Source organism: Myxocyprinus asiaticus, chromosome 40 (genome assembly GCF_019703515.2).
Source record: "Myxocyprinus asiaticus isolate MX2 ecotype Aquarium Trade chromosome 40, UBuf_Myxa_2, whole genome shotgun sequence".
Taxonomy (NCBI): Eukaryota; Metazoa; Chordata; class Actinopteri; order Cypriniformes; family Catostomidae; genus Myxocyprinus; species Myxocyprinus asiaticus.
Window position 1 is genome coordinate 39550761 of NC_059383.1, and position 15540 is coordinate 39566300.

The window sequence follows — 15540 nt, forward strand, 5'->3', positions numbered from 1 at the left end:
TCGAGATCTCCGCCGAGTGAAGGGAAGCTCAACGCAATTTTACAGTCCTGTCAATGACAACTGAGAGGAACACGTCAGAAAAAAAAGAGGTCTGTCTGTTTAACTCATATTTCCAATTAGTTATTGATTTAGTTTCGTGAGTCGGATCGTGGGAGCTCCGGAGGGACACTTGGAAAGACTTTATTCACCTGATTCTCCGATTCGGCTCCTGCTCTTGAATTTCACCTGCTGATCCACAATGCTTCCCTGAAGGAGCAAGAGTTGCTTTTTACGCAGAGAGGATTTTTTTGGGCTCGATTGTGCCGTGAGTCCATGTGTGTGTGTGTGTGTGTGTGTGTGTGTGTGTGTGTGTGTGTGTGTTTCTCTGAAGAGTCGCTCCTCCTGATCGGGTGTTTTCTCACTGCGATCTGTTTCCATGTTTTTAGGTTTATGTGATATTTCTAAAATGCATCATCATCACCACCATCATCATCATCACCAGAGAATGGCCACATTAGGGACGGATAAAGAACTTAGCGATTTACTGGATTTCAGTGCGGTAAGACACTTTAAATCTCGATGCTGTAGGTCAGTGCTCACACTGTGTTTCGTTTTGTCACATTTCATTCAGCTTCTCTAAAGAAGTGTTTTAAAGATGACTTTTGCGCACGGACTGTGTCGCGTGATTGCACTGACTGAAGAAAGTTGCAAAAGCTTTTGTGGATTTGATAGATGTGATGTTGCATTAGTAATTCTGTTGTCTTATAGATGCGAAACAGCGATTTGAAAATGTTCCCAACATCAATGGTAGTATATCCCACTTTATTCAGTCTTTTCTTGTGTTTTTCTTTCTTTAATAGATGCATTTAAATGTTGATGCTTCAGAACATCCTTTAAGGAATGCTAATGGGAATGCTGTCAGAATTTGGAGCCCATCCTAATGAGATCAAACAAAAATTCTCCAAGAATCCTCTAAAGAATCAAATTCTGATATTCCGAAGCAATGCACTGAAAAGCAAGAATTTCACTTGGTCCTGTCGGATCTTATGCATTCCTTAAATGATTCCGCTTTGACCCCATTAGGATTATTCCCAAATTATGACAGAAATTCCATTAGCATTCCTTAAGGATTCTTTGACAAGGGACGTGAGATTAGAGCAGATTATAGTAATTTGATGCCTTTCTCAAGGGTTCAGTGTCAAATGTAAAAAAAACTCAAATGTGTGTATCCTCTTAGAAATGCTTTTGGGAAGTTTTCACTTAGGAAATATGTTTTTATGAAGACACAGCTCCAAAAAATATTCCAGCTGTCTGTGTGTGCATTTATTCAGACAGACGGTCAGAATAGTTTGTGTGTCCAGGACAGGTTTTACAGTATATCTGGGATTGATTTTGATCTATTAATGCACTAAGTGAGATTTTACTTGGTTTTGCCTTTGCAAGTGCATTAGAGGAATATATAGAGAATGTTTATCAACACAAGTTCAAATTTATTATTGTTATTTTATTGTTATTCAGTTAGCTTAAAACCAATAAGATGATGCATGCATTTATGCTGTAAACAATGCATAATGCACATTATTATGACCATTGCATGCGATAGGATGTAGGAAATGTTATTAACCAATATGATGTACACTGACTTACAGGGCAGGCTATTAAAGTATTTCATTTGTTGTCATGATTGTTTTGTAGATGTTTTCCCCTCCAGTCAGCAGTGGAAAAAATGGACCGACGTCTCTGGGAAGTGGACATTTCTCCGGCTCAAGTATGTCAACTTAAACATGTGTTTGATATGTCACGTGCGAGGATGGGTCTTTCAGGTTGTGATATTGCAGTTCTTGTCTTATGTGTTTATGATTTGGGGTTTGCGGCGTGTTTTCGCTGGAAATGTTGTGAAAGGGCCCTCGGTTGCTGTCATAAAGTAATAAAACAGTTGATATGGATTGCTTGCAATATGCTGCGTAGAAATTGTGGTATTTGTGACCTGTCAAACTTCAGGTGTTGGAGTGTGTATGTAAATGCATGCATGCTTGCGTGCATGTGTGTGTGTGTGTGTTTGTGTGACATGCTAACATGCGCCAGAGTCGCAGTTCACGGGGAGTGAGAATTCTGCGTCTTCCTTTGTGATGTGAGTTTGATTGTTGTGGCAGATGTTGTTGTTTGAAATGCTGTACGATGTCATTCGGCTTGTTTTGAATTCACTCGCTGCTGTTTTTCTGCACAAACACACTCATGAATAATTTGTGCAATATGGACGCCACACCTGCAGGGTTTGTGTTATTAAAGTGTGTGTTTTATAAAAAGTGACAATTACATTGGAGGTTATAATGTCATTTGTTACGTGCATGCGCTGAATGTGAGAGCTGATTTTAATTCCACCTCTCGTGAATGTTTCCTGCATAAAACAAATGAATAATTAATTACAATGACAAAAAATAAATGATCTTGACCCTGGAGGTGGTTCTCCCTAAAGACTGCTGCAATTCAGGAAGTGAACCGATGGAAAGCAGCTAAACATATGGAATACGCTGCTCATTCCTGTACACGCTTTTTGATGCAGAGCACATTTGGATTGCATTTTTTTTTTAAGATACATTGATATCGTGATCTGCATGCAAAGGTGGAGGGCAGAGAGAGAGTTGGTGTCGAGGCGACTGGCCCTGTCTTCAATGGCTGCTATTGTTTTCTTCAGACTTGAGTGTTGTTTAGGGTTTTATAATTTGCATGCCCCCTCCCCCTCCCTTTGCCCCCTCGGATCTTGCACTTTTGCAGGAATTGTGTCGCAGTTTTACGCTGTTGGAAAGTCAGGCAGGAGGGTGGGATGGGGGTGTGGGATGGGGGTCTTCAAACTATAGCTAGTCTGTTGCCATGCAACTTGCAGTTGGCTATGAAACACTCGGAAATGTTTCCTAAAGTGTGAATCGTTGAGAACAACCAGGGAAAGATGTTGCTGAAAAGGCATATTAAATAAATAACACGCAAATCTCGAAAATGTGTGGGCACTGTGCTAAATTTACTTATTATTTATCTTTTTAAGAGCTTAACGGCTCGAGAGCTAGATTGCTAAATACCCATATCTGGCATTTCCTTGTCTTTGTGCGCAGGGTGGCATCACGGGTAGTGTCCCCAAACCGTGCCGCTTTCTCTTGCCAGTCTCTGGCATTTGAGAGAATTCGGCTAATGGCAGATAGGCCCCGATGGCATTGCGTGCATTTGTTCCGGTAACAAGCGTAGCTTATTAAGCCACGTTGAAAAGTGGGGTTATTTTAATAACGCGCCACTTCCGTTTAAAGCACTTGTATGCAGGCCGAAAAAAGTGTTGGGCGTCAAGCCCGTCTGCTTCCTGCTGCTATTTACATCGGTGTGTTTTGGTTATGCTTGTCAATCAAAAAGCAGTGATTGCATTAAGTGCACAGATGAAGAGAGAAGAAGATTCTCCTCCTCCTCCACAATCCTGCGCCTCTGAGAACGTCTTTGTCTTTCTCTTAGCGAGCAGAACGGCAGCAGAAAAAGAGGAGAGACACTGAGGGGGAGAGATGCAGAGGAATATCAAACCCTTTAATTGTGCTTCAGATTAGGGATTAATGAGCGTTTTAGCTTGTAATAGCAATATTATTGCTACCATTTGCCAGCTAATGCTAATAATTAGCCTGCATATAATAGTCAGATTTTCAGGGTTTTGACTCGGTGAAGTTGTTCTCACTCATGCTTTGGCTTGTGAGATAAAATTATTTTGGCTCGGAGATTCTTGAGTGTAAACGGTTGCATTTTTTTCTACTTTGGAACGTCAAAATGCCACAAACTGCATTAGAATTGTTCATCACAGTTTGTGTCTGATAAACAGTGAACACATTTTGTCATATAGGCCACATCCACACTAATCATCGTCATTGTTTTCCAAAGTATGCAGTAATGGAGGAAATGCCGTTCTAGCATGGATGAGAGGTTGTCGATGCATTTTCAACCAAAAACATATTAGTGTGGACATTAGGAGTGTCATAAAAGATCTATACATCGATTATCGATCGCCAAGTTATTTTCTTTATACGTTTTTGCGGCATTGATATATAAACATAAACCGGAATTTAAAGGGATAGTTCATCCAAAATTAACAATTCTCTCATTATTTACTCACCCTCATGATATCCCAGGTGTGCATGACTTTCTTTCTTCACCAGAACACATTTGAATAAAAATATAAAAATAGCTCAGTTGGTCCTTAAAATGCAAGTGGATGGTGATCTGTTTTTGACGCTCCAAAATTCACAAACAGTCTGTATAAATGTCATCCAATGTCTTCTAAAGCAACACGATTGCTTTTGGTGCGAAAAAAGATTAATATTTAAGTACTTTTTAACAATACTCCAACGCTTCACGAGAAGGGTGGAGATCACGTGGTCTCTCGTGTGACGTATTTGCGTTGCCATGTTACAGACGTAATCTCACGTTCTCCGCTCGGTTGAGACATCCAGGATCAGCACACAAACGCACCAGTGTGAGTAAAGAAACAGATAAATACAGATCTAAACCAAAACCAACCAAGCTTCTGTACAGAGTTCCTCCTTCTCACTTGTAAACAGCGTGTTCTCGCATGTTTCAAATGCCAATGTTTATTACGTCTCACGCGCGTACCGCTTCAGACCGGAAGCACGATTTAGAGTTTAAAAAAGTACTTATTAGTATTTATCCTTTTCACACTAAAGCATTCATGTCGCTTTGGATGATATTAATTTAACAGCTGGAGTTGTATGGATGACGTTTATGCAGACTGTCTGTGATTTTTGGAGCTGCAAACGTCTGATCACCATCCACTTGCATTTTAAGGACCTTCTGAGCTGAGATATTTCTCTATTTTTCTTCAAATGTGTTCTAGTGAAGAAAGAAAGTCATGCACCCCTGGGATATCATGAGGGTGAGTAAATAATGAGTAAAAATCTAATGTATACACAATTAGTGCCCTACTACATAGTGGTCAGTTTCTGAACATCAACTGTTAATGATTAATGTTATGTTAATGATAGACTACTGGCCTCATCTGGTATAAAACAAACACATCCCGTTACTTTAAAAGACTTTAGGGTCAGAAATCAAACTCAGTGTTTAGCAGCTGGAATTCTTTAGTCATTCTCAACTTTTCTGATGGGAAAATGACATCAATAAACAGACAAAACATGGCCATGCAGCTTCAAGGTGAAACAGCGTTGCTATTTTTCTCTTTGTAAACAGGAAATCACTCCATCCTTGATGAAGAGTGTAAGTGGAGGCAGATGCCAGAGGACAATAGGGCTGCATGATTATGACAAAAATCATAATTGTTTAATTGATTATTGTAATCGCTATTATTAATGTTATTAAAAGTTACTGTACTTAAAGAACATTGCATCAAGTATTAATGTAAGCTACACATTAGGGCTGAAACGATTACTCAACGTTGTCGACAATAAACAATCGTTGACAAAAATGTTCATTGTCGAATAGTCGTTTGATGTCATTTAACGTAACATGAGATCACATTAAACTCGCGTGAGAGCAGCACTGCAGTTCACGACTGACTGAGGAGAAGAAGAATTACACAGATCACAGATGCACTCTAAACTTTCCGAACAGCTTTAAGTGATGTAGATCACAACGTATGAGGGAATTATAATGCAAAAATACCAAATAAGTAAATACAGAAGCACACTCGTTGTGGAATACAGCGGAGCCGGAGCTCTTTAAAGGAAACACCCCGATGTTACATCTTTAATGCAGTTATATTTAATGCGTTATAGCTTTATTAAAGTTCAAATAATACAGAAGCAGATCATGTAAATAGCTACAAACTCTGAAACGGTCATTTCTCTGTGCAGTCAGCGCCTCTTCTATGAGTTGTGTGAATGTCCCGATCTAAGGGGGAGAGATTGAAACTGCACCGGCTGATGCACACTCTGTCACGGGACGCTCATCCCTCGAGCGCACACGCTTAATGCAGCTAGATTATAACGTGATGACTCGTGACTTATTGAATCATAATATATGTGTCACTGTGCATTTCTTACCGTGAATAAAATTGTCAATACGCAGCTTTATTAATAAGAGAGAGTTTTTTTTGTGAGTTAAAGATGGATTGAAGTGAACAGAAAGGTGAGAGAGGGTACATTTAGAAGTATTTTTAAAAGATGATTTTGTTCTCTTTATTGTTAGTAAGCACGTTTAATACAACCGTATAAGTCGGGGCACAAGCTGAATAATCGGTTAAGAGCGAATGATTAATCGTTGCAATAATCGCCCGAATAATCGTTCGAATAATCATTCGATTAATCGATTATAAAATAATCATTAGTTGTAGCCCTACTGCACATCCAAAACAAGCTGAGAACTGAATTACTCTATTGCTGTTTAATACATCTTTAAATCAACTTTACATCAGCCCACTTAGTAGTATTTACACCGTGTCTACGCCTTGTTGATTATAATGGGAGCGTTCTAGTTTTGTCACGTTGTTCGCTTTTCACTTTCACTTTTTTTAAAGTGTCAGGTGATGATTCTTCAGCATTCATTTTCATTTGCCACCGCGAACAGTGTTGAACAAAAGGAAGCATCTGGGAATCTTAAGGCGGTCGCACACCGGACGAGAAGCGCCACGCCGTGTCGCATCATGGCTAGGACAATGGAACAGGTATCAAACACACGGCACGTCGTTGCGGTTCAGGTGGCAGACAGTACACAGAAAAGTTAACAAGGTTTTTCCCTTCTTCAAGAATGAACAACGCTAAAGAAAACAATCTGTCTTTTGATAATTATTTGGGTCGAATTTAATGGAAAATATGTGGCGCGGCAGAAATTTGAGCAGCATCAGGAGTCGTAGCTGGGTGCCGCCAACAGACGGCGAGTGGCGGCGGCGGTGTGCGTACCTTCATGGAAAGCAATTGTTTCAAATTTTAGAACGCGCCATGTCGTCCGCCAGATGCGTCCAGTGTGCGACCCCCTTTACTGTTGTCATAACTGAGGCGACTATTCGCCATTGCTGTTTCACTGGTCACCAGACATGACTGGGATTAGTTACAATATTTAACCACTGCAAAAACATTTTGTAAATAGAAACCTTTGACGCAACAGGAGTAGACTTAAATGCAATGCTGTAATCATCAGTTTTCATGATCAGTTAATTGCAGCTGGCATAATCGAATTTGTACCTTTTAAAGTCAGCTGATTTTTTAAAATGGACATTATTTCCTTAGTCCACAAGAGGGCGCATTGAAAACATATAACCATACAGCACCGTGTTATATTATTGCAAAGAACATTCCTGGCTGTTAAAAAAACATTCCATTTTAAAATAAAGTGCATAAATAAAATGCACGAGTTATATGGACTACTTTAATGGTGATTTGAAGGTTATTTATTACATTATTTGAGCTTAACAGTAACATCAATTTCGGACCGATACCCAATCTGGGTAAAATCATCAGTATCGGACCCAGTACCGATCCAGGTATTGTATCAGTGCCATCCCTACTTTCAATCTAAAGTCTTATGCTGAAATGCTTGAAATTAGTTGACTTAACTATTATTCTGTATTTGGAAAATGGTAATAATAAAGCGTGAGTAGGTGATTTCAAACTTTTAATTGGTAGTGCTTTTCATAGGATTCTATCCAGTTTTGGTTTAGGTGACTGTTCAGACTTTGTAGTGACCTGTAGCCCCCATAAAGGTACAAAATCAATTCCAGGGGGCAAATATTCCCTTTTATAAAAATGTTAATGCTTTTAACCAGTGTAGTCATAAGAGAATGGAAGCTTAACGATGTCCGTGAGCCACAAATCTAGGCCTGTTGTGGTACAATAGCTGCTCTTGTTTTGAACTCGTGTGTGTCTCGCCCCACAAAAGCGATGTTGGGCCTCCGTTGAGCGAGCTCACCGTGTCCTGCATGTCCTCCAGAGTTACGTCAGCACAGTTCATTTCCCACAGTGCCTTTGGCTGGATTCTCGTTCTGTTGACATTGTTGTGTCCTGTAGCCCACATCCTTTGTGATTAAACGTCTGCGTGTGTGTGTTTGTAAATGTGTTTCTTGCGTTTTATCTCTGTGCTGCTTTGATAAGACTGGTCTCGGCTCTCACACGCTGTTTGTTCGACCTGGAAATGAGACTCTTAAACCTGTTTGTGCTTGAACTGTTCAGGAAGGCCACAGATGCACCTCTACCTCTTGAAAGACTTTCATCACAAAGTCTTCTTCTTTTTAACCCTTCTCCCACTTTTGACAGCCACTTTTCATTGGTTTATAAAATCAAGTCCCTCCTAATGGAAGTTGGTTGCAAATGCTGTTTTATGTTGACTTCAGATTTTCTTATGCAAGCTAACTTTGGAACGCTCCTGGGAGGCTATATCCAGTCATACCAGTGCATCTACTATCTACTTGAATGGGGGAACACAGAAATCTCAAAAAACAGTTGGTCAAGATTACGATCAAAGAACGTATTTCAAGTCAGCAGTAAAATCTGTCAATACTGGTATCATAAATAGTGCTTCTTTACCTCATATTATGCAAAGAAATGACATTTTCCTGGCTTGTATAGCTAATGTGCATGCACGTTCTCGTGATGATTGACAGGCGATGTCTGTATCTAAAAGGTGATTGGCTCTTTTACCTGTAAGGTGGGACTTCCTTTCTACATCCACTGGGCATTAGAGCTTTTTGATTGGGCGTTCCAATTTCTCTCATTCATTTTAATGACCCATCTCTGCTAAATAGTCTAAATAGGTAGATGATACCCGAGTTGCTGAGACGTGACATTGGAAGGGGCGTGTCGACATGAGTGCTTTATTTCCATAATAATAATATTTTGTTATACTGTATATGTCAGTTAACTAATGACTCACCCTGCACAGTTTGTTTTAAGCAAATTAATTGATGTGATGTAGGTGTATTCACTTATGCTTATTCATTGGTGCAACAAAAAACACGAGCTTTTGCTGTCGTTCGTTGTGTATTCACTTATGGCTTCTTCCGTATTTTGTTTTCAGCTTGAATGCATGACATGTCTTAATTATGCATACCCAACGTGGACGTATGAGCTTCATGGGTGCACTTAAAGGCAGCATTAATTAGTATGTTTTTCTTGTTTTCCAGTAAAAATATCTAAACATCTTTACAAGAACATAAAAAAAGGTTTAAGACAGTGTCAGAGAGTATACTGTATATTAAAATACGTTTTCTTACCTAAATGGAATGGAAAATAACCAATTAGATAAGAAAACCTAGGTAACCAATTGTCGTCTAGACAAAAACTAGCTGACAAAGACAAAAATGACATAATTAATGTCAAATTGCAGAAGTCAAATTGGTTGTGAATGCTGTTTCATGTTGACTTTAAATGTTCAGTGTTTACATTTTCTTAATCAGCATGTTTTTCTTGATTTCCAGTAAAAATATCTAAACATCTTTACAAGAAGATAGATATATTTAAGCAAAATAGCATAAGATGTTAAGATTTGTTTTCGTGGGGTATTAGCGAGTATTGATGCTGACTATCACCCCTGGAGTCGTGAGTTTAAATCCAGGGTGTGCTGAGTGACTCCAGCCAGGTCTCCTAAGCAACCAAATTGACCTGGTTGCTAGGGAGGGTAGAGTCACATGGGGTAACCCCGTCATGGTCACGATTAGTGGTTCTCGCTCTCGGAGTCACTACACCACCACAAGGACTTAGAGTGCATTGGGAATTGGGCATTCCAAATTGGGGAGAAAAGGTTAGTTTTCAGAGATTATACTGCTCCTTTATTTTTCTTACTCCACTGACAAATAGTTTCTTCTTATTTTAAGCATAAACTTCACAAAATTCTGTTAGATGCATGACTTAAACAAGACAAAACTATTTGCCAAAGACAAAATATGTTGAATTATGGAACGCTGTTTCATGTTGACTTATAAAAATATCTAAACATCCTTAAAAGAAGATACGTTTACTTCAGAAAAATTGCATAAAATATTAAGATTTGTTTTCAGAAGGGGTCTGGGTAGCTCAGCGAGTATTGATGCTGACTATCACCCCTGGAGTCACGAATTCGAATCCAGGGTGTGCTGAGTGACTCCAGCCAGGTCTCCTAAGCAACCAAATTGGCCCAGTTGCTAGGGAGGGTAGAGTCACATGGGGTAACCTCCTCGTGGTCATGATTAGTGGTTCTCGCTCTCAATGGGGCGTGTGGTAAGTTGTGTGTGGATCGTGGAGAGTAGCATGAGCCTCCACATGCTGTGAGTCTCCGCGCTGTCATGCACAACGAGTCACGTGATAAGATGTGTGGATTGACGGTCTCAGAAGCGGAGGCAACTGAGACTTGTCCTCCACCACCCGGATTGAGGTGAGTAACCGCGCCACCACGAGGATCTACTAAGTAGTGGGAATTGGGCATTCCAAATTGGGAGAAAAGGGGATACAAAAAATGTATACATTTTTTCCAGAGAATATATATTTAATAAAATTCCTACTCCATCGGTAAATTGTTCTTTTTTTCTAATTTCTAATTAGATCACAGAATTGTGTTAAATATATACTTTAAACAAGACTATTACCAAACTAACTCTAACTATTTACCAAAGACAAAAATATGTCAAATTACGCAAGTAAAACTGGTTGTTTCATGTTGACTTTAAATTTTCTTAATCAGTACGTTTGTCTCGTTTTCCATTACAAATATATTAACATCCTTACAAGAAGATAATTTACTTAAGCAAAATTGCATAAGACATTTCACATGAGATGTTTTCTTTACATATTAAGCTGAATTTCATTTTCTTGTCTTAAGCATGAACCTCTTTTAGATTTATGCTTAAAATGAGAAAAATTATAATAATTCACTAACAGAATACAAGACAAAAATACTGAATATGAAAATTATTTCTGCACTATTTTAAAGCTGTTTCATATCATAATTTTCCAGAATAACTTGGTTACAGTGACACATAAAAAAAGTGTCTCATGAAAAGGTTTATTTTGAAGGCTGTGTGAGCAGCGGCCGTGTTGTTTTGGAGGGAGACGGCGATGTCTGTAAGGAAGTGAAGGCAGAGAAACTTCCTGTTTTTGTGTGCTGATCTCCTGAGTGGAACGCAGGCTGGCACGGCGGCTTCTTTTCACCTTCAGTTTACGTTACATTTAGTCATTTTGGTTCATCTGAGAGCTTTCCATTAGAGTCTTGTTTAGTCCAGTTTGATGTAATCTAGTGAAGTTCAGTCCTGTGAGAGGTAATCTAGTCCGCTTCCGTCCTGTCGGGTTTGGTTACAGCCGTCCAGCAAGCCGTTCGGTTATGATAAATTCAGTGTAATTCAATTTGATTGTTTTATTTGTATTGCACACAGATATTTTACAAAGAAGCACCGCCTGAACTGGACTCTCTGTCATTTCTGATTCAGCCCTGTCCCGAGTCTAAACGAATGGCTTAAAAATACAGCCTGGGAATGTGTACCAGCTCATCAAACAACAATGGATCCACAATGCATTGTGGGTAATGACCTTGGGAAACGCCCACTATACAGTGCAGATATTAAACTTTAGTTCACAATGACCTTCGGAATATCGCCCTGCCCTTTTCAAACAGGTTCCTGAACGTTCCCATGATGACAGCGGTGTTGAAACGTGCTGTTAACTGGTTGAAATTCACCTCTGTCCTGGCGTATGCTCTTTGGCAACATGTTTGCAAAGGCATACTGTAAGAAAGAGATCTCTTCATATCTCAGTTGTTTCTCCTAGATAGCAATTAGAAGTCTCAAGATGAACTCAATCATTTCTCATCAAATTATAAGCTTTATACTCGTACTGTATGTTAACAATTGACTCATTTGGATAAAAGAATAAAGGTATAAAGGAGAGGAAATGAGAACTCCATTTAGTCTCACGAGCTCTGAAAGCTCTGTTTCCTCTTGGGCAACGACAGGTCTTTCCTTTATGGGACAGAACGCAGTACACACAGGCTCATAAGAGTGAAGGTGAAGGTACTCAAAAAAGTGTAATTATCTGTCTGAAAATAAAGGCAGTGTGTGTAATTGCCACTGTAGGTGAGGTGCACGCTGAAACGGAGAACTTTTAATTAAAACGCCTGACTTGTTTGGAGATTGTCAAGTGTAAGATGTGCCACTGTAATGGCTGTAACTGAGTGGTGACAGAGGCTAATGCTAGTGTGTCTTACATGTGTATTTGAGAGATGCCGTCGGTGTTATGCCGTAGGAAGGTAGTATGCATTCAGTGAAGAGCACGTGAGGTGTCAGAAGTTTCACTCTGAAACTGAATCAGTGCCTTTCCCTTAACCCGGTCTCATGACATGTTGTGATAATAGCATGAGATGGCAAATAAGAAGTCATGCCAACTTGGCTCATACGACTTTTACTCCCATAGAGAAAAATAAGCAAACCAACAAACATTGTTATAATGACAATAGAGTTAACCCTTAACCCAGACCTAAACCTAAGCATGATTTAATAGGCGAATAACTTTTGTGTACCACAGAAGAAAGAGAAACATCTGGATTTGGAACGAGACGAGGTCATTTTCATTGCATAAGTAAATATGAAATGAGTGACCAAATTGGACGTCAGCAACAAAAAATATGGGAAGTGTTTTCTCCTCCCTTTTGTAAATTCTCCTTTTTATTTTGTTGTCCTAACCATGCACAGTTATGTTGCTAGTTGCATTTTATTATTTGCATTTATCATTGTTTTTCGCTGCAGAACAATGTGTCATGATCCACCAGTTGAGAAACACGGCTCACCAGGCTAATGTGACTTACTGAACACTCGCTATTGAACTTTCACTATCGTCAGTTTTACTCAATCCTCCTCATCTTCATAAATCCATATAACCAAGGGAATTTAAATTAACTGGGTTGATTCAACTACACATGTCTTGTAAGCGGACTCATCAGTCTTTGTCTTTGTGCATGATGAATATAAAGGGGGAGAGTTGTTAGTGTTTAATGTTTTGTTCTGTCAAGATTCAGAAGAATTTCTGTGTTGTAGTTTTGGTGGTTACTATCATGGTGAAGAGTGGCGCTTGAGGACCAATACATTTTGAGTGTTCAATATATTGCCTTATCCTTTGAGCAATGGCTGTGCTAACCAGAGCATTGTGACTTCCACCAGCATATGTTTAGCATGCTGACATTTCCTTGTCACTAGCTTGGATATCACTTAGAGTTTCATTTGAGTTGTTTTGACATGTTACATTTTGTTGGATTGGCTTGATTCAGGAATATTCCCTCTACTTGAAGTATTTAAGTTGAAATGACAAGGTAATGCTAATTTAAGAAAACTCATTTCAAACATGTAGAACCGCTGTCCATGATTGAATCGAGTTCGGCCAAAGACTAATTTTTCAGCGGTGTATGTGGTTCACATTCAGCTGTTTTTGCTGTCAGATACATCAGGAAGGGAAACAGGAAGTCTAATCAGTGAAGCATGAGAGCATGTCGTCCTTGATGCTTTTAAACATTTCATAAATGTTGTCATAAACCTGCCATTGTATTTGAGCTGAATATCAGTTGTGACAGTTACTGGAAAACATAATATCCACACTGCATATTGATTGTTGATTTTTATGTTGATTACTGCCATGTTTTTTGTTGTTGTTGTAAATGTAGCATATATTAATACTAATACAGTGAAATGACAGCTAGTGTTTTGTTCAGATCAGTATTTCTCAAACACATTTAAATGGGGCCAGTATCACATCAGTTGCATAAAGCCAAAACAGCAGGACCTTTAGAGAATATGTAGGCCGCAGTTTGCTTCTTAAAGGGATAGTTCACCCAAAAATGAAAATTCTCTCATCATTTACTTTCTTTCTTCTGCAGAACACAAATTAAGATTTCTAGAAGAATATTTCAGCTCTGTAGGTCCATACAATGCAAGTGAATGGTGACCAGAACTTTGAAGCTCCAAAAAGCTCATACAGGCAGCATAAAAGTAATCCATAAGACTCCAGTGGTTTAATCCATGTCTTCAGAAGTGATATGATAGGTGTGGGTGAGAAATAGATCAATATTTAAGTCCTTTTTACTATACTTTTGACTAGCCCTCCTATGCACGTTCAAGAGAGTTCTTCTTCTTCTGTTTTTTGTCGAGTCACATTCTTCATGCATATCGCCACCCACTGGGCTATTTCGCAAATATGATTGACCTATTCTTTTCTTTTGCTTTATGCCTCCCTTTTTTCTTTCTCCTCCTTGCCCAGTATGTGGCAATATGCATGAAGAATGTCAAGTCATTAGCGCTTTTCACAACGCACATCCTTTCAAAGCAGCTTTACAGGAAATCATGCATTAACAAAAAATGAAACTGTAATATATATTAAGTCTTACAATGATCAGTGTGTAGTTTGATTAAGTATGATTGTAAATTGTGTATAAAAATAAAGAATTAAATAATAATCGTATTTAGAACCCCAGTGAGCAAGCTGAAGGCGACTGTGGCAAGGAACACAAAACTCCATATGATGTTGGTTAATGGAGAAAAATAACCTTGAGATTTTGTTTCATCAATTCATCACTCCACAGAAATAGAGTAAGCATGTGTCTCCTCTTCTGTGTCACGGCATGTCATTAACACTGCATGTATGAACCCGCTATGACCAGTAACATTTGCCATTACATGGTCGTTTAACGTGAAACCGGAGCATTTTGTGTTCACTATCGAAGTTTATGTTTGTGGGGGCCTGGGTAGCTCAGTAGTGAAGACGCTGACTGTCACCCCTGGAGTCACGAGTTCAAATCTAGGGTGTGCTGAGTGACTTCAGCCAGGTCTCCTAAGCAACCAAATTGGCCCGGTTGCTAGGGAGGGTAGAGTCACATGGGGTAACCTCCTCATGGTCGCTATAATGTGGTTCTCGCTCTCAATGGGGTGTGTGGTGAGTTGTGCATAGATGCCGCGATGCCAGCGTGAAGCCTCCACACGTGCTACGTCTCCGCGGTAACGTGCTCAACAAGCCACGTGATAAGATGTGCAGATTGACGGTCTCCGACGCGAAGGCAACTGAGATTCGTCCTCCGCCACCCGGATTGAGGCGAGTCACTACGCCACCACGAGGACTTAGAGCGCATTGGGAATTGGGCATTCCAAATTGGGGAGAAAAAGGGGAAATCACTAGAATAGGTTTACATGCTTTAATGTTCAAAAAGCACATTATTGTTCTCATACTGTACATTGCTGCAGCTCTCTTTTCACCCTCTGTCTGAAACGCTCTGTTGTAGCTCCTGTCTCTTTAAAGCCCCCCTTTCCGAAAAAGCCCAGTCTGCTCTGATTGGTCAGCTGGCCCAGTCTGTTGTGACTGGTCAGCCGTGTAGAGCATGTGTCGGAAATGTAACTCCCCTTACCATAACCGAAGTAGCCCTTAGGCAGGCATTATTGTGTTACATATTGACATAGCTAAGTCACAGAACTAATGGCAGGACTTCAAACCAGGCGTTTCAGGCAGTTCAGGAGCAGTGTTTTCTGTGGGAGAGAGTAACTCCCTTTGGTGTGGACTTTGTGCTTTTTAACTTTGCAGACCTTTTACATGCACAAACAGCTATATTATACACTAAAGGAAAGGTAAAATC

At 39.6% G+C, this 15540-nt stretch overlaps 1 protein-coding gene across 1 annotated transcript in view; it reads left to right on the forward strand.

Annotated features, from left to right (window-relative positions):
• The first annotated feature begins 415 nt into the window (after positions 1-415).
• Positions 416-15540, forward strand: part of LOC127430840 (transcription factor 4-like) — a 209165-nt gene continuing 194040 nt past the window's right edge. Inside the window, exons 1-3 of the mRNA XM_051680956.1 lie at positions 416-538; positions 748-786; positions 1675-1747. Of these exons, the coding sequence (XP_051536916.1) occupies positions 416-538; positions 748-786; positions 1675-1747 (235 nt within the window). The remainder of the gene's footprint in view (positions 539-747; positions 787-1674; positions 1748-15540) is intronic.